The sequence below is a fragment of the Ictalurus punctatus genome, chromosome 15 (genome assembly GCF_001660625.3).
Source record: "Ictalurus punctatus breed USDA103 chromosome 15, Coco_2.0, whole genome shotgun sequence".
Classification (NCBI taxonomy): domain Eukaryota; kingdom Metazoa; phylum Chordata; class Actinopteri; order Siluriformes; family Ictaluridae; genus Ictalurus; species Ictalurus punctatus.
The window spans coordinates 4,355,811-4,374,995 of NC_030430.2; the positions used below are offsets into that span (position 1 = coordinate 4,355,811).

The 19,185-nt window shown below is 39.3% G+C and overlaps 2 protein-coding genes and 1 non-coding gene across 6 annotated transcripts; all 3 read right to left on the bottom strand.

The window, feature by feature from the left end:
- Positions 1-1,705: 1,705 nt before the first annotated feature.
- Positions 1,706-8,867, bottom strand: kansl2 (KAT8 regulatory NSL complex subunit 2). Of its 3 annotated transcripts, none has more exons than XM_017487164.2 (10): positions 8,744-8,867; positions 8,010-8,268; positions 7,491-7,666; positions 6,863-6,977; positions 6,593-6,756; positions 6,069-6,235; positions 4,585-4,681; positions 4,034-4,287; positions 3,170-3,349; positions 1,706-2,324 (listed from the first exon to the last, which is right to left on the bottom strand). In XM_017487164.2, the coding sequence occupies exons 2-10, from the start codon at positions 8,258-8,260 to the stop codon at positions 2,298-2,300; spliced, it is 1,431 nt and encodes a 476-aa protein (XP_017342653.1). In that variant the 5' UTR covers positions 8,261-8,268; positions 8,744-8,867; the 3' UTR covers positions 1,706-2,297. The 3 variants fall into 3 exon arrangements, with proteins under 3 accessions (XP_017342653.1, XP_017342654.1, XP_017342655.1); XM_017487165.3 differs by having other exon boundaries at positions 1,706-2,327; XM_017487166.3 differs by lacking the exon at positions 1,706-2,324 and having other exon boundaries at positions 3,210-3,349; positions 3,970-4,287.
- Positions 4,375-4,512, bottom strand: LOC124628996 (small nucleolar RNA SNORA2/SNORA34 family). Its single transcript, XR_006983829.1, has one exon. It is a non-coding gene; the product is annotated as a small nucleolar RNA SNORA2/SNORA34 family (small nucleolar RNA).
- Positions 8,868-9,377: 510 nt separating the features above from the next.
- On the bottom strand, positions 9,378-19,185 carry mlh3 (mutL homolog 3 (E. coli)). Of its 2 annotated transcripts, none has more exons than XM_017487169.2 (13): positions 19,112-19,185; positions 15,573-17,992; positions 15,318-15,419; positions 15,159-15,223; positions 12,561-12,665; positions 12,367-12,451; positions 12,202-12,270; positions 11,883-11,991; positions 11,347-11,506; positions 11,215-11,238; positions 10,040-10,118; positions 9,772-9,920; positions 9,378-9,529 (listed from the first exon to the last, which is right to left on the bottom strand). In XM_017487169.2, exons 2-13 carry the CDS (start codon positions 17,989-17,991, stop codon positions 9,458-9,460), a joined length of 3,438 nt encoding a protein of 1,145 aa, XP_017342658.1. In that variant the 5' UTR covers position 17,992; positions 19,112-19,185; the 3' UTR covers positions 9,378-9,457. The 2 variants fall into 2 exon arrangements, with proteins under 2 accessions (XP_017342658.1, XP_017342656.1); XM_017487167.3 differs by lacking the exon at positions 19,112-19,185 and adding an exon at positions 18,916-19,102.

Below are 19,185 nucleotides of genomic sequence, written 5' to 3' on the forward strand. Positions count from 1 at the left end.
ACGTCACAAATGGATAGAAGTCACAGGAAACGGGTGAATAAAAAATATGGGATATGATGAGATGTCCTGAATAAAGGCATGGATGAAAGAGGATGTGTCCTAAATGAACACATTATAGGGATCCTGCATAAATGGATATAGGATACAGGACATGTCCAGTAGAGCAGTGGAAACGTCCTGAATAATATAAGGTTCTAAAATGCATAAATAACTTTTTTTGCTTTTTTAAAGTCTCAAATTAATACATATATGAAAGCGAACACACAGCGCTTTAAAGAAAAAAGTCTTAAATAAATGGGAAAAGGAGGTGGAGAAGCCCTGAAAACATGCCTACAGAACAGAAAAAAAAGGTTTAAAGAAAAATGCATGAATATATGAGAGAGAGAGAGAGAGAGAGAGAGAGAGAGAGAGAGAGAGAGAGAGAGAGAACACATTGGAAAGGTCCTGAATAATTTCTTACAGGGCAGAATTAACAAATGCATATAGAATAGGAATCCCAAATAAATGCATTTATGAAATAGGACAAAGGGCCTGAATAACTACATATAGGACAGAGGATATGTCCCAGAAAATGTCCATAGAGCAGAGGAAAGGTCCTGAATAAATGCATATACAGATCAGCATATGAAAGGTACTGAATTAATGGCTATAGGACACAGGATGGTGCTGAACACGTTCTTGTAAGAAAGAATAAACATCCCAAAACATATGGAATTGGAAATGTCCTGAAATATCGAGAGAGACAGAGAGGTCCCAAATGAATCTTATCCACAAAGGGCCAGTGTAGGTGCAGGTTTTTATTCCAAATATGCAGGAGCCACACCTGATTCCACCCGTTTAATCAGTTGATCTTGACTTTCAATAGACGATCAGGTGTGGCTTCTGCATAACTGGAATATGCAACCCTGCACCCAAGCCAACCCTTTCTAGATAAGATTGGACACTCATGCATCACACGGAAAACAAACGACCCAACGAAATACAAGTAAACCAATCCCAATTGAGCAGAGGAATGGTCTATTGCTCAAAGAAATACACAGAATAGAGGAAAGATCCTCAATGTTTTCTTAGAGGAAAGAATAAATGACCTATAAGAACACATATTGAGTATGTCCTGATTAAATGCATACAGGACACAGAAAACATCCAGACAAATCCTGAAACGTTCTTACAGGATAGAATAAGCATCCCAAAGGAACATGCATATGCAAGAGGAAATGCATATAGGTCAGAGGACAGATTCCAGGTAATCACATATAGACATTTTCCTAAACAAAACAAAAAATCATCATACAAAATAAACATAAAAAAAAAAAAAAACCATTTAGCTCTGTATTATATTCCAGACGTATTAATAATTTTCCATCTCTGTAATTTGACTATGCATACTTTTTTTTTTTTTAAACGAACTAGGTTGTAATTTATACATTCCAGGTCTGATTTCGATTATCCGTGCCATATTAAATCGCAGGCCCCATTTTAATGCTTTACATCTAAGCTGAGGAGTTTCTGCTCCTCTAGTGGCCACTTCCAGTGCTGGCTGGAAAGTATTTGCAACACTATTATGTCTGAAGTGATCAAGTCATGAGTAATTATTGGCTTCAGATGCAGGATCACACACACAAAAAAAAGGCAGCCTTACAAAAACAAAAAAAAACGTGCATTGAACATTCACACGCAATAGTAATCACACACACACACAAGATTCCAGACCAGGGCGACATAGTTTCCGTTTTATTTCCAAAGAAAGTGACAGACTCATATGGGCTACAAGTATTAATGTATTAGCACTTTTGGAATATACTTCAGAACATTTTCTATAAACAGGGTGCAACGTTTCCTCCAACAACATGTCGGCTTTTGTTAAATATGGCTTTGGATCGGACGCCGGTGCAGAAGGTTCTGTAAAAGTCTATAGACAGCTGAGAAAATCAGTGCACAAGGTGCTCAGGATGTAGAGACTGTTGTTATTGTGTCAGGGTCCTTTGATGAATTCTGTATGGCATCCTCATCTCCTGCTGTTTCAGATACCTCTGACACAGCCTGGGGGGTGTGCATATCATATCATATCATTCATATATATATATATATATATATATATATATATATATATATATATATATATATATATATATATATATATATATATATATATATATATATATATATATATATATTAGTGTCCTTTAATAGATCCGGGATATTCAAGGTCAGAACCAGTGTAGCATCTTTGAATGGAATGAATCGAGCAATGTATTATTAAAAATCACACTGCTGTAAATCTCCAAAGCATGTCCTTAGCACACGAACTGCACTTTTCCAAGCTACTGCAAAAAAAAACAAAAAAAAAATTTAACATTATGTTAATGTGCCCATTCTTAAAGTCATAGCTTCATTAGTAATGACTTCTGCAGTGACTTGCATTGTAAATAATTGTTGATATGTTGGCATTTTTTTCTAAGGAGACGTTTATCTAGGCTTTTTGTAAGGAGTCTCCAGTGTCAGCGCTTTGTATCAGGTAAAGCCGTAACGTTATGTTTCTCGAGTTGTATTTTTTTTAGTCTTATTAATTCAGGGGGGGGAATTACTTATAAGTGTTAAGAGGAACTACTGTAACTTGTTTCATGGATGATCCATAACATTAAATGTAACTACAAAAAAAAGGACAAATGTATGACCTGTCCTTCATTAGTAAAATGTACTCACTCTTCAGCAAATAGCTACAGTATAAGAGGAATTAAAAGTAAATAAATAAATAAAGAAAGAACTAAAACAACAAAACGTGCTGTTATTGGAAAATAACATTCAACTTTATATGAATATTCAATATTTTAATAATATCCAACTTTGTGGGGGTAATAGGAACCAGACTTTGCGCTCCACTGTTGAATTCTTTATAAAATAACAATAGCATGTCCAGAAGAGTTTTATTCCTTTCATATTTTACTGAGAAAGCACTAAAAAGGTTCGACGTTATGCTCTTAAGTCAATATAAATGATATATTCTTGCTACTTCTTTAACCAAATAGGGTTAGGTGCTGCTACAGCTAATATAAAAAAAGATGCGAGCAGATACTGTGACGTACCAAAAATATCTATTTCTACAATTTGGAAAAACCCCCAGACTGAATGGTGAACATCGTGTGCTTGCTCGAAATCAATATTTAACCTGGTCTGCTGCAGACATGTCGTCCGTTTCAGAGAGCTCGGGGTCCTGTCCTGAGGTAAGAATGTCCATAGGAGCCTCTGCAATGGCACGGATGGTCTGGTCTTCCAGCGCAAGGGCAGTGTCGAAGAGGAGTGGTGACGGAGGGCACTGCATCTCCTCATCACCTACCACATCCAGATCCTGCAGAGCAGAGCAAATATCTCACCATTGTCTCTCAGCTCAGTAACTAGCACAGTAGAAGGGGGGGAGAATAATAATAATAATAATAATAATAATAATAATAAGAGGTAGAATGAAAGGTTCTACAAAAGCCCAGTTAGGTCAGGCACAATATTTTTCTATCCAGTTCTCAGGATCACACTTCTTAGAATGAATTTAGGTCCCCCCCCCCTCCCCGAGATCACGTCTTGTTTTGTAGTACTGATAAAAATCTACGCAATGTTATCATTGGAGCATTTTTCAAAATGTCAATGATTTGTTAGCTCAAGAAAAGTAAATCACAACAAACTTGTGCTTTTAAGATAATGGGAAAACAACAACAAGGCCTCCTAACACTTCAGTAGTCAAGTTTGTTAAAAATAAATGTTTTTTTATATTCAACATGAACAACGCTGCAAGCTAGTTGAACTTGCTGTAAACAAAACGCAGCAGAAAGGCAGAATTGGAAAACCTTAGCGAGTCTTCCTAGTTGTTCTTTATGTATATATATTTTACAAGTCCAATCATACGTTAGAATGTATACAGTATAAGAAACATAGTGCGGCATACTTTTTAAGAGTACTATTTCAAATTTTCTTAACTGTATTCCTGTCATTTAAACAGACATCCTAGATGACCAACGACTCCAAATGAAGTTAATCGTACATCGCTGAACTCGAGTGGCAGGCTCTCTGTAGGCTGAAGCTCGGCGGCACTCAGGTACATGTCTGTTGGTGCTAAAGAGAGCTGCTCCGGTGCCAGTGGCTCCTGCTCGGGCTGGTACATGGGGGGAGGCAGGGAGAGATGCAGCGGGCATCGTGGCTCCTCTGACTGACCCATGTGCACCGGCCTGTCACAGGGCACATCCTTTAGGCCTGGGCACATCTTAAACAACACCTGGCTACTGTCTTGGTAAATATCTGTTGGGATAGTTAAAGAAAACTAAAAGAAAACAGTAGATACAGAATGTTGCAAATGTGGAACTATAATTTTTTTTTTAATAATTGAAATGTCTCTTCCAACTGAACTGATTTTTCCCATTTTACAAAGTCTGGGAAAATCAACAGACCATCTGAAGATTTAGATTTTGGCCGCTGTTTGAAACCAACAGCTACATCAAGCTGTCGGCCTTGATTCAGGGCACAAAGACCTGTAAGAGGAGGAGTTACAATCACAGACGTATTACAAGTGTGCATGTTTGACTCTGAGAAAGATACGAGACACGCAGTGTCGGGTCATCGGCAGACAGGGATTTGAACATCGCGTCCCCTCCACAAAGGAAATGCACCTCTGGCTGGGGCGTACCGAGTGAGCCTGCAGAAATACCACAAAGCATACGTTTGTAAATAAAAAGTTATTATTAGAATTACACTACCGGTCAAAAGTTTGTGGACACTCAACTATATATATATATATATAGAGAGAGAGAGAGAGAGAGAGAGAGAGAGAGCGAGCGAGAGAGATGTATATGTATGCGCACACTTTTTTTTTTTTAAATGGACGACTCGTAGCGAAATATTCCGAAAAGCAGCTGATAAGAGTCCAGCGTAGGTGTGAACTCCTTTAATACTGTTTAAGAATCATCTCAGGGAAATTCCTCAAGAAATCGATCGAGAAAATGCCAAGAATACAATTCTGGAAATTCTTGGCAAAAAGGGCGTCTACTTTGAAGATTCTAAAATACTAAATTATTTTGATTTGTTTTGGATTTTTCATCATAACATAATTCCCATAGTTCCATTTGTGTTACTCCACAGTTTTGATGACTTTATTTGTATTATTATTTATTCTCCACATTTTAGAACAATAATAATAAAGAATGAGCGTGTCTAAACTTTTGACCGGTAGTGTATTCAGAGTCCTTATCAAATTTTAACATCAAAAATGTTTGTGAAAGCTTGTTAGTACACTGATTTCAACTGCTGTTTAAAATCCACAGCTGCAAAACTCTTGGCCTTCGCTCAACGCTCTGAAAAATCCATTTGCTCAACTGAGCCTAATTTAATTCCTCTACACCGATCCAGATAAAGTTCAAAAGTGGAAACGCTGAAATTGAATCTCTTTCGTTTTCTAAAATACAAGATGAAGCAGAAGGCAATTCATACGTCCAGTGTAAGGGTAGGCGGTTTGGTTAAATAAATAAATAAATAAATAAATACACACACCACACACATCATATATTTATGATGAGTAATATTACGATAAACAGTCCCTCCAGGATTTCGCTATTGCAGAAATGAACACAAAAATCAAGCAAACTCCTCGATATTCGGAGAAGCGCGCAATGTTTCAGAACGACTGCAGATTTCCCACAGATTTGGGTCGACATGCGTCACGTGACATCATCACAGCACGCATTCAAGCCTCTTCGATTCACGTGCATCGAACATGAGTGCGGCATGACTGCGCAAATCTGTTCGGTGCACGTTGCAATTTCACCGATCCGAGTAGTTTTCCGCAAAAAAAAGCGCACATAATTTTTTTTATAAATAAATATATCTAGGAAATCCTGTATGGACTGAATAATTATAAATAAATTACAAATAAATATATTATAAAATCTTATTCATGTTTTTTAAACATCAGTTAACATGTACTATTGTACTGTAAAATAGTAATAACAACTCACACGGGAAAAAGTGGACCTGAACCTGCTAAGAAATAAACAAAAGGGTTCAGGTTAAGACCAGAGGCGACGTACCTGTGGGGTTCCTCCCTCAGTAACAGCCAGTCTGCGCTCCCGGAGTTGCCTGTGTAGCAGAGCCTCCACTCCGTAGCGCCGCCGGTAGCGACGTAACGCCTTCAGCTTCCTCAGATTTTCCCTCTCTTTCATGGACAGACCCTCAGGTCCTGTTAAAAGACTGGTGCCTGTCTCAGACAGCCAGTTACACTCATTAAGCGTGCGCCAAGAAGCTGAGGTGGACAAGTCATAAACTTCTCAGCTAGCCCACCAGGCAAGTAAAAGCTCCAGTGTGCTGCCCAGTCTCACGTTTTCGGTTGCCTGGAAACCTAATTAAAGGCTAAGCTAGTTAGATAGTGAAGTATATTAACGTAGACTGAAGGAAATAAAGTGTTGGAAAACGTTTTGATTACGACTTGTGGTGTTCTGTTTAACCGTCACGTTATATACACACACGACAGTTCCTAAAGTATGCAGCCACCCGACCATCACACCACAGCTAACGATTTACACTGCTCAAGAAAATACAGGATTTCTGAAGTTACCTATCGTGTCATGCTCGATCTTGCGGTTATGTAAGTAGCGTCTCTTTTTCTCCTTCAGCAAGTGCTGCAGACGCTTAAACTGGTCTATGTAGAGTGACTGGAGTCTGATGAGCTTTTCACGCGTGATCAGGGCAACTTCTTCGGCAGTGTACACCCCAGCATGCCTACACACACGAAACAAACTGAGCATTAGCCTGTATATGTATAAGCACTGCCTGTAGATGTACTCATATACATTCTTGATGCATCGTAAACAACAAAGCTTCTCACTTGAGAGGATCTTCATGGTCGCTGTCTACGCTGTCTGCTTCGCTGTCAGGATCTCCTCTCCACGTCTGATCGAGCACCACCGGGTCCTGCTCGTCTTCACTCCAGCTCTCTTCGTCTATACACAGAAGTTCAGAGATTCTTCACCTCGATATTCTCATAATTAATTCCTCAAACCCAATGTTTATACCTTTATTAACATGGGTCCATGAACGCTTTAACTGTGTCCAGAATTTTCTATCCCGATCGCAAACCACGGTATCCTCATGTATGACCGTGTACAACAGAGAAAAAAGGGAAAATCTCCTAGCTGTAGACTCATTTACAATTGGATACCTAAAGCCTGTCGTGTGTTTAAAATATATAACCAGTAACATGAATGCAAAACTAAACACATTAGCTTATAAAAAAAAAAGAAAAGAAAAGGTCATGTGAGACACATGAGAGGATGTATTACCAGAGCACTAGTGCAACATGGGAAAAAGTAATTAGGGTTTCTTAGACATTCGTGAATGGTATCCTCTGTGGTATCCATGTGCAATCAACCCCATTTAAAACTGCACTGAAACAAAAACTGATTTAAAATGGTAAATAGTAAAAAAAAATAATAATAATCTGGAAAACTGCCTGCCTAGAATGCGGTTGGCTTCACTGCGGCTATCTTGACCGAGAGTGCCCAACTCCATCCTGTTGTAGCCACTGAGCTGAGACAGCAGGACCTCAGGGGACGGTCCAGAGGACGCCTTGCGCATCTGTGCCTGCAGAGCCAAAGCATTCCTGTGTGCATGTTCTGCACAAAATGCAACTCTAAAGGAAGTGGGGGAAAAACAACATCATGTAATGCAGACAAAGACATGTATTCAATCACAATTGTGACTACAATTGTAGTCTTTCACATGAATAATAATAATGTAAAGGCACCAGGTGTAATTATCCACCAACATTCTTGCATGTAATGGTAATGTGTTCATAGGGCCACAGTTCTCAGTGTGGGATCCGGGTCCTTAAAGAATAACCAAGCGGCCAGTCATTTCTAATTTTGTTAGAAATCACAAGCTACTATTAGCCAAGTTATAAACAATGTCAATTGGAACCCAAAGACAATTTTAACAGCCCTAACAGCACGAATGTGTTCGAGACAAACATTTACCCGTCCTTCTTTTCTGGTTTTGGCGCAGCATTTTGACAGCGCTTGCTGTTCCTACTGGAGACATAACTGCACTGCCTGTACGGAGCGTTTTTGTCTTCCAGGATGTGCTTGATGCAGAAGTCCCAGCCATCTATGCGAGACTGAGAGCACGCTCTCTGCGTGAACGCGCACGTCTGGGGCTCGTGGGCGCGCGCGGCCTGCGACGCTCGGCCCCTGCTGGACGGCAGCACGTGGATCCGAATCCGGTTCATCCGGGTTTCTGTGAGATGGAGGAGGATGGCAAAAAAGCGAGCATTAAAAATGCAGCTCCATTTTAGATGCGCATACTACTATTAAACATATGAACGAACTCGCCAACAACATAGAATATTGATGCTGATGAAAACCAGTTACTTTTCACACAGTTCAGACCTAATAAAGTGCAAAATATTTTCAAATGCATATATATATATATATAATTTTCTTTTAAAATTTAGACACTTAAGCGTTACAACAAGGCTTATTCTGCATTTATTTATTTTTTTTGGATGTCATCTGACGCGCCGATTTCCGAACGTCACATACAGGTCGGCCATCTTTGAACGGCTACTGAGGGTAGCAAGCAAGCTAACGCTAAGCAAAAAAAAAAAAAAAAAAAACGATACAGTATTCATAAAATAAGCTACTATTGTTATCATATCTAACTTAAAACATTATGTTTTAAAACCGTGGACCATATAACATTAAAAACTCACCAATATTTAACACTACAGTCGCTGACTTCGAAGCTCCACTAACTACAACAGCAAACCCACCAATTGAATGCGTGCTTGCTAAGTAAGCCACACACACAGTCCCGGTAAGTCCCGCCCACTCTCCTCAGCAGACCCGCCCATGCTTAACAAGGATTGGATCTAAACCTTTTCCTTAGTTGTGTAATTGGACAAAAGATTTAACATGTTCTTTCTGGATTGGCTGTTACACGGATCAATCTTACAAAAATAAATAAAAGTCCTTTATTTAAAGTCCTTTATTTATTTAATTTTATTTATTTAATTATTTTCGAACAAACATTTTTGTAAAAAGAGGTTCTCAAAGAATCTTCACAATAAAATAAATTTAATTAATTTCAGATTCATTAGGCATGCAAATTTCTTTATATTTACAAAGCCTTATTTTCATAAGTAAACATTTTTTTTAAATTTTCCAATACAAAAACTGTAAGAATACCAGCAATCAACTGGCAAGGATGATCTATTCTTTCTTTTTTTACTACCATACTTACTTGTACTGTCTTGCCTTAAATATGAAAATGTCTTCTTTTCATGTAATTATGGTTTATATCTCCCTCTCTCTCTCACACACCAAAAATGAAGAAACCGACCCAAATTTATATTACAAGAAATAATTTAATTTAAAATTGTAACATGAATGTGGTTTCCTTTCTGAAATTTCATGTTTTGCCCAAATTAATTCTTTCCATAAAGTTGCCATGCCTTGTACATTCTTCTCAATTTCCTGAGATTTGGTTTGGGGAGGTCCTGCAGATAAATAAAATATGATGAGTAAGACAGGGATGAGTAATAAATCATCCTTACAAAAAAAGTATGCATTGCACACAAACAAATCTTCACTAGAGAAACATCCCTACAGTATGAAATAATTTCATTGGATTATACCAGGTTGGTGTATTCAACGAACCATTAAAGAAAGAAAGAAAGAAAGAAAGAAAGACTAGTACATTTCACCAAGAAAAGTGATATATCTAAGACATGAGAAACACCTGTTCATCCTCTAAGTGGAGAAGGTCAGCTAGAGGAAGAATGGAGGGCCGTCCGTGCGCACACTGAAAGGGAAGCTGACAGGACGAGAGAGATGCCACCAGACTGCAGCACTCCTCTTTACTCAGCTCATCGTTGAACTTAATTGCTCCTGTTGTGATGACATGACAAAAAACTGTTGAACAAGTCATAATAAAAAGGCACATGTTTCTTTGGTTTCTGCTTTTTCCTAACACTGTGAAAAGTGCAAGCTGCATTCAAGATACTGACCATGACATGCCTGTGAAGCAAGGACACTGTGGACTGTTAGAGGCAAAGTGCCTTTTACTCTTCCTGTTGACTGCAGAGCCTGAAAAAAGGAGAATCAAATGAAATACATTTAACTTCTTAACTTTTAAAGAAGCTGTTTAACTTAAAACAGTGACTCCAGATGTCATTTATAAAGCAACATAAGGTGCAGAAAACTTCAAAACTGTGGGCATCCTTCAGGAAAATTGGTTAAGATTGTAATAAATAACATTTTGCATAACAACTCAAATTTTACTCTCGAAATATTAGATCAGCTACTTATCGGTCCTTTAAGACAGCAGCTTTTTTACACTATACTGACAAAAGTATGTGGACACCTGACCATCACACCCATATGTGCTTGTTGAACATCACATTCCAGATTTAATCCCCTTTTGTTGTTATAATAATCTCCACTCTTCTGGAAAAGCTTACAAGATTTTGGAGCGTGGCTGTGGGGATTTGTGCTCATTCAGCCACACGAGCACTAGTGAGGTCAGGCACTGATGTTGGGCGAGGAAGCCTGGGGTGCAGTCAGCGTTCCAGTTCATCCCCAAGGTGTTCAATGGGGTCGAGGTTACAGGACACTCGAGTTCTCCCACTTCTTCATGGAGCTCGCTTTGTGCTCAGGGGCATCGTCATGCTGGAACAGGTTTGAAGGGAAATTGTAATGCAACAGCATGCAAATACGTACAATTCAATTCTGCGCTTTAAACTTTGTGGCAACGTTTTGAAAAGAACCACATATGGGTGTGATGGTCAGGTGTCCCAAACTTTAAGCCATTATGTGTACATGCTTAAGAATCCCTAAAGAATATTTAGGTTAAATACAAACAGTCATTATTAATAGAACTACTTTTACGCGTTCTCCAGTCTCCAGAAACTCTGTTGCGGATGACCAATTAATAAAGTTACACAATGAATACGATGTTCCTAAAACTCTGGAACTCAGTTTACACTTACGAAAACGTAGAGTTACCTACAATAAACCTACAAAGCAACCCAAAATGATTACGCTTAAAACATCACTCACGTGTTACTCATCTGTGCCCAATTTCATGAAGGGTGCCATTAATTCTGGGGTTGATTGTAATCCGAAAATCTTAATTACAGACAAAAAGTAGGCGAGTAGCATTCCGTCCAAGCCTCAGACTTACCTCAATGTGCTCTCGTAAGTATTCCTGAACAGACACAGAGTGAAGAAAGAAAAAAAAAAAAAAAAGAATTAACTCGTATTTAAGCATTTCATTATCTATACAGCAGAAGCTTTCTAAGAGCATTATTCTGACCTCTGCGATAGACTTGATCACACTGCGTCTGCCACGGCGCTTTTCTGTGTTCTCTTTCTCTACGAAACACACGGGGAGTCGCTCCACGAGCACATACGACTGCTCTGTCTGAGGGAAGCTTATTTCTAGAGCCTGGTCTCTTAGGTAAAGCTGATACAACCTGCAGAATGGAAATGGTACATGCTTCATTTTAATTCTGGTTTACACTTGTAACATAGTGCTTTTATTTCAATTGTATCCAAGGCTCTACTTAAAGGAAAAATCCACTCGGAATGCCTTAGATATATAATCTTTATAATTAACCTGTGACCTTCAATGACAAAGATTTCTTGTGCAATGAAATTCTGAGGTTTTTTTTTTTTTTTTTTTTTTTCCCCAGCATCACGGTCTATTTTCACTTTAGTTAACCGTTTCCTACATTACTCACGATGCCCAGTTGAGAATCGGATTCAGCACTCAGTTCATCTCTACCTAAAGAGAGAGCGATGCAGCGGCGCTTTAGTGTTTTAGTCTGTCTAACTTTTTCAACAACTGACCTCAGCAGTCTTATCTCTTCCTCAGTCATATGGATCTCCAGGGGTGGACTTACGCTCGATGCACACAGTCTCTTTTTACCTGGTGTGTCCGGGTCTTCCTCATGAGACTCTGAATCAGACAGAAAGCACCACGTACATGTCTGCATTTCTTAGGACGTACTGTACATACAAACTTCAACCCAGGTGGTGATCTATTTTAGATATCTACAGCGACTGAACACCTATACGCATCATACAGGAGCCTGAATGCATTTATTTATTTAGTTCATCGTGAATGACGAGCAGGCATGTGTGGTTTATTTTATGCTGTGGGTTTTACCCCTCACAAGCCCCTCCAAGCGAACCCTTTCGTGAGCTGCATGTTGATCGACCAGTACAAGAAGGTTTCCTGAAAAAGCAAAATAAAATACAACTTAGGTTAAGATTACAAAGTCATAACTCAAACAAAATAAAAGACTTGTAATAAAAATATATAACAACATGCCTTCATTTTCACTAGACGCTGCCATATTTTGGTCTGTAGCATTAATGAGACAGGCAAGAAATTTCTTGTCTACTTGATGAATAACCTGAGGCAAAAACATCAAGCAGTATGAAGCACGAGGAGGCGTTCTGCATATGGTGCAATCCATTTCATCTAAATGTGGCCTTAAAAGGGTCATGAAAAGTCATGCTTGCCTTCATCGTGTGAATCATTTCCTTAGTGAAGCGATAAGGGAAGAGAATGTTGTGGATTTTCACAGCAAGGCCTTCAGCTTGGCCGCTTGTCACATCCACGGCAACCTTTAAAAGCACAAAACACTGAGATAACATCTGATAATATAATAAGATACCAGTAGGGACATTCCGTGTTCCTTCCTAATGAGTACGTAACTTACACCAAGATCAGAACAGAGACTTTTCAGTTCGGTTGTTTAAATGGAAGTGTAACTATGTTTACGGTGGCAACTGACAAGTCAGTTTAGGATGTGTTGCGACTGCTACTGTTGGCACTTGAGGTGTGCACATGTTTTTTTAAAGCTCCAATTAGAAATGGTAGTAACTAGATATACAGTCCCCTCCAAAAGTATAGGAACAGCAAGGCTGCTCAAAAGATGACCATGAAACGACAGATCAGAATTTCAGCTTTCATTTCCTCATATTTACATCTAGATGTGTTAAACAACTTAGAACGTGGCACCTTTTGTTCGAACCCACTTGTTTTTCCAGGTGATAAAAAATATTGGAACAAGTGGCTGATACATGTTTCTTGATGCCCAGGTGTGCTGTTAAATCGATTGTTTAAAGAATTTATAGCTCTGAATGTCAACTCTTGGTTTGAGCCATAGGTTTCGCTTGTGAAGACTGTGCTTGTTGATAAAAAGGATAAACCAACATGAAGATCAGAGAGCTGTCTTTGGGAGGAAAAACAAGCCATTTTGAAGCTGAGAAAGGAGGGAAAATCTATCAGAGGCATTGCACAAACATGGGGCATAGCAAATACAACAATTGGAAGTGTCCTGAAAAAGAAAGAAACCACTGGTGTACTAACAACCAGACATTGAACAGGTCGGCCGAGGAAAACAACAAAAGTGGATGACAGAAACATTGTGAGAGCTGTGAGGAAAAACAACAGTTAGTGACATCACCAACAGCCTCCACAGATCACAATCCACCATTCAAAGAAGACTTCTAGAGCAGAAATATAAAGGCCATACCACAAGATGCAAACCCCTCATGAACAGTAAGAACAGGAAAGCCGGAATTTGCAAAGACATACAGAGATGAGCCACAAAAGTTCTGGAACCAAGATTAAAGGCCAGTTCACACCAAGGATGATAACTATAATGATAAAGATATAGTTCTAAAAATCATTCTAAATATAAATAATAGCAGAGTCCACACTACAAGTATAATGACAACGGCACAGTGAAACGATATTGTTGGAATCACTTTCAGAACGATTTTTTCCGACCTGATGAACAATAAACAAATAGACAGCCAATCAGAATCCATCCTGCTTTAAAGAGCTTGAGCATTAAAACAGCAAACAACATAAGTTCAGCGCAAGCTTAGAATAAACAGAACGATATTGTGTGTTGGTGTGGACACTAATATAGTTATCGTTATAGCCATCATCCTTTATGTGAACGGGCCTAAACCTCTATCCAAGTGATGGAAAACCCAGAGTGTGGAGAAAGAAAGGATCTGCTCATGATCCAAAACATACAAGCTCATCGGTGAAACATGGTGGCGGTAGCGTCATGGCTTGGGCTTGCATGGCTGCTTCTGGAACAGGATCACTGATCTTTATTGACGATGTATCTCATGATGGAAGCAGCAGAATTAATTCAGAAGTTTACAGAAACAATCTGTCTTCCAATTTAAATGAGAAATGCATCCAAATGAATCGGGCCGAACTTCATCATGCAGCAAGACGATGACCCAAAAAGCACAACACAACAAAGGGGTAAAAGGGGAAGGTTTTAGACTGGCCAAGTCAATCACCAGACCTTAAACCAAACAACAAGTGAAAGAAGTTGCAGTACAAGCCTGTTAAAGTAGCACAAAAATGCAACTGTTTGGTGATATCAGAGGGTCGGCGGTTTGATGCAGTTATTGCAAGCAAGAGATATGCAACCAAATATTTAGTGTTATTAGCTATAATTTACTTTAAGGCTATTTGTTCCTATACTTTTGCTCACCTAAAAATTGAGTGGTCTGCCACATTTAAGTTGTTTAACACATCTAGACGTAAATATCAGGAAATGAAAGCTTAAATTCTGATCTATCGTCTCATATTCACCTTTTGATCTCAAACCCAAATGTCTTCAATGTATAGTGAAAAAAATAGACTTGGCCTTGCTGTTCCAATACTTTCAGAGAGGATTGTAGCTTCCAAAGCTAAATGGTTAAACACAAATTAACACTGAATAATCTAAACAGTATGAAAATGTACATACTGCTTGCTAGGTTTTGTATTACAGTGGTGCTTGAAAGTTTGTGAATTTATATAGGATGTTCTATATTTCTGCAAATATATGGCCTGTTTATCAGATTTTCACACAAGTATCATCATCAGATTTTCACAGAAGTCCTACAAGTAGATAAACAGCCCAATTAAACACAAATATTATACTTGGTCATTTATTTATTGAGGAAAATGATCCAATATCCAGCATGACCCCAGGATTAATGACAAATATAATGCACCTCACACACACTGGAGAAAAAAGAAAAGAAAAAAAAACCACTTCAGAAACAAGTACATTCTTGAATAGGCCGGGACGTTCTTACCTGAGGTGGTCGTACAAACACAGGGTTATTCCACTCTGAGTAAAGAGTCGATAGGGAACTGGGACCTTCAACATGGTGTGTGAGAAAACGAAAAATTCAATCAGTGGAAACCACACACGCTTTGGTTTTATGCCTACACTGACCTGTGACATGCATTACCTTCATTCTCTATGCTGGGGCTACGGACTCTCTCTGCTCTAGGTTTGGGGAGAAAGGGCAGTACAAGATCTGTCTGAAAAGGGTAGCATCTGTACTCACATCCTACAGGCAGAAAAACACGACTAACGTATTCAGAACTTGTTTCGCTTGTCGGATCACTACGTTCTACTGCATTCACGAAAGAATAGAGAATACAGAGAAGACAGCTCATGTATTGATCGTATGTTACAGTATTCAAGTAGTTGTGCTTCCTACCGGTCTTTGAAACAACACTGACTGCCATGTTGGTGAGGTTTGCTGAGCACGGCACTCGAGTCTCTTTCAGTGATGGATTCTCATATTTACTGAGTCCCGTCACTTGATTGATGTAGACCAACTTTCCCAATGAATCATCGTAATGTGTCAGCCAGTCACTTGATACAGGCTTCGTTCCATCACTCTCATGGGCCCGGCTTTCGTTTGCAGTCTGCTCCTCATTTCCTGTTTTGGAGGGCAGTAGGTCATGCTGTGATGCAGTGTCAACTATTTGACCTCGGGGGTTATCGGGCTTTGGGGAAGTCGTATTTTGTGTGAGCTCAGTATCTTCGGTGGTAGAGGTGGAAGTCCTTGTTGACATTTCCTGTCCATTGGGAGCAGTGAATGTGGGTTCATCTGAACGGTCATCCTCATGCAGCTCAGACGTTATGGATTCCTCAGCTATAACACTGTGATTTGAAAAAGTGCCATTGTTCACAGTCACTGAAAGAGAATTGGGAAACTTCCCTATCGAGTCTGTATCTTGTGTTACAGGGTTAGCCGATGTGTCATTGTTGAGCATATGTTTTGTATCTTCATGTTCTACCTTGCGAGAGAGCTTTGTCGCTAACGATATTCTGTTCCTCTTGCTGGCTGAGGAACACTGAAACGTCTTGAAGACAGAATGGTCCGTGAACAAAGAGCGTTCTCCTCCAACATCATCTACTGGCATACTGTCAGAACAGATGAAATTAATGCTCGCGTTCAAAGCAGAACTGTCAAAAGAGTCTGTCGGACATAATACATCTGGGATTTGTGTGTTCGTTGTTTGGGGTTTCGTTCCAACCTCCTTTCCAAACATCCTCTTGAATTTGTCAAGAGATCCAGTTTCAAAGGACAGTGTTAATTTGCGATGCGGCGTGACCCTGGTGATCTTTGTGCCGTAGTCGCAGCCGTCGGTCAACTTTCTCTTTGGTGCACAGCTGAGATTTGGTTCAGCGAATCTCCTCAAACTGTCATATTCCACTTTATGGTCAGTGACAGCAATCCTGGAATTTTCACAATGTGTTATTTTATTGTTGCTAACACAAAGTGGTGAAGTATTGTCATTCATATCAGTGTATTGTGTTTTATTATCATTTTCAACCATTTTCTGCAAAGGCTCGTCAACAGCATCGTTGTTCGCAACTTCTTTTTCAGGGTCTGAATCTGAATTCGTTTTAGACCCAGTATTTAATTGCACTGGTTCAGGCATCTCCTCATCTTGCCCAATGTCTGTTTTTTCAGGAACTGGTAACCTTCCTGTGTCTTCAATATTTACATTCCCTCCTGGACTGCTTTCCTTGTTCCTAAAGTTTTGGATGTCACTCACAGAACACTCTGATACCAAGTTCTCCTTTGTAAGGAACACTTTTATGCCTTCCTCGATGCACAAGAGCACACTATCCCAGTCTTTGAATTCTAGAAGACTCTTCGCTGGCTCCAGGCACACGTCATAGTCTGAATAGGGACACTTGATATTAATGATGTAAACTCCATGTAAATCAGCGTTGCCTTTTTGTTTAGGGCTTGAGATGACAGCGGACATGTTTGGATTGCTGGTTTGGGCAGTACTCAGTCTCCTGAGAAGACAGCTGAGTAGTTTGTGAAGACGTGTTTTCAGAAGAAGTCGTCTGTTCACAAAGAGGAACTGCAGGCTGTTGTTGTAGTGTCCCTCTCTGCCGACATGCCCCGTCATTTCAAACTGTCCGAACGTGTAATTCACCTCTCCGAGCTTTTGGGCTCTATTCAAACCATGTATCTGAACAAACCTGTAGTACGTATTCCTGGCTTTCGGAAGTTGTACCAGAAGTGTGTCTGAACAATCTCTTTTTACAGTAAATGACACAGAGGGATGCATCAGCGATATGGCCTCCACTCTCTGACGAACACGCTCAACCTCCAGCACAGAGTCCATCCTTTTTCTCCTGACTGGCATGTTGTGAAAGATGTTACAAATTAGCACCGTTGTTCCGGCTGATGGGCGAGTAGTCTCTGCCTCGAAAACATCAGACACCTTACTTTCGTGAAACCTTTTAACAAATGTTTTCACAGACATCTTGGTTCGAGAGGTGATTTCTACCATGGTTGCCATGGTGGCCATGCTGGCAAGCGCCTCTCCTCTGAACCCATAAAAGCAAAGGTTATCCAAATCCTCAACGGAGCCGCATTTGCTCGTGCAATACCTGATCCCGACCCTCTCCATGTTCTCTCGGTCCATGCCTGAGCCGTTGTCTATGACCTGAACTTTGCAGGCCTCTATGTCTATCTTCACAGCCACACATGTTGCTCCTGCGTCGATGCTGTTCAGTAGGAGCTCCTCCACGCATTGCTGCAATGAGAAAATGGCAATTCCAGAGCGCAACTGTGATTGAACTTCTTTCGACAGACTTCTGATCATGCTGAAACACATAAAAATAATCCTCTTTCAACGAACGTTATTTTTATAATCAGAGACATAAAGCAAGGTGAAACTATGACATGAAACCAGGTGATGCTATGACAAAAAGCAAGGTGATGCTATCACAAAGCACATTGACACTTTGGTAAAGGTAAAGTTATGAAGTAAAATAAGGTGACACTATGACGTAAAGCAAGGTAAATTTATGACGTAAAGCAACGGCGAGGCCATGGCATAAAACGACGGCGAGGCCATGACGTAAAACGACCGCGAGGCCATGACGTAAAACGACCGCGAGGCCATGATGCCAACCAGGTAAAGCTATGACACAAAAAAGAAAGGTGAAATTATTAAGCTACGACTCTTGAACATTACAACTGCAATTCCATGCTTACCTTTAATATTTAAACTATACAAATAAATTAAAGCTAAATATTGTTTACATTGTTTAAATATTGTTTTTTTTTCTACAGCAGTATTATATTTTTATTACCATATCAGGAATTGAGTAGTGAGGTCTGAGGGCGGTTTAATTATTTGTGACTTCAAATAATAGCTCATAAATGTCTGTTATAGTGGACACCAAGATGATCTTTTCCACATAGCTGTAGGAGACAGACTAAACGCAGAAAGGGTTTTGTTGCAAAGAGGATGAGCATGTATATTTTACTTAGTTACAGGGTTAATATTTACATCCTTAATGAAATTTAATTAAAAAAAACAAAACAGCAAAAACAACAACCACAACGAAACCTTTGCATAGTCAAACCTGAATGTTGTTCCGCGTTAAAACAGTGGTGCTGTGTACTACAGTGAACATATTCAAACATTTTTTAAGCCAAAGCGGTATGGTTTATTTACGCTAAAAAGACAACAAATAACAAACAAATTGAACAAATAAATACACTTTTTTTTTTTTTTTACCTCGGGTCACAGTAACAGTAACAGCTCTCACGGTGTGTTAGGTTATAGTTAAAAGTGTTTGTTATAGTGAACGGCCATTTTCATGAGACATTTTGAAAGCAAAGCTCGACACAGTAAATAATAAAATTAATAATAATAATAATAATAATAATAATAATAATAATAATAATAATAACAATGGTATATGTTCCAGCACCAGCGTATTTCTCTTTCATGGGAACCCTTTATCTTGTTGTTTTGAACTCTACCGGAAGTGGTGCGGTCTCTTCG

Excerpts from the sequence above, each read along its gene's own strand:
- kansl2 (XM_017487164.2), bottom strand. The coding sequence starts at position 8,260 with ATGAACCGGATTCGGATCCACGTGCTGCCGTCCAGCAGGGGCCGAGCG. Across the intron at positions 6,978-7,490 it reads TGAAGCCAACCGCATTCTAG|ACGAAGAGAGCTGGAGTGAA; the intron begins GCAGGCAGTTTT and ends TTCTGTGTATAG. Across the intron at positions 6,757-6,862 it reads GACCATGAAGATCCTCTCAA|GCATGCTGGGGTGTACACTG; the intron begins GTGAGAAGCTTT and ends TCGTGTGTGTAG.
- mlh3 (XM_017487169.2), bottom strand. The coding sequence starts at position 17,991 with ATGATCAGAAGTCTGTCGAAAGAAGTTCAATCACAGTTGCGCTCTGGA. Across the intron at positions 9,921-10,039 it reads TGCTTCACAGGCATGTCATG|GAGCAATTAAGTTCAACGAT; the intron begins GTCAGTATCTTG and ends TCATCACAACAG. Across the intron at positions 9,530-9,771 it reads TCCACTTAGAGGATGAACAG|GACCTCCCCAAACCAAATCT; the intron begins GTGTTTCTCATG and ends ATTTATCTGCAG.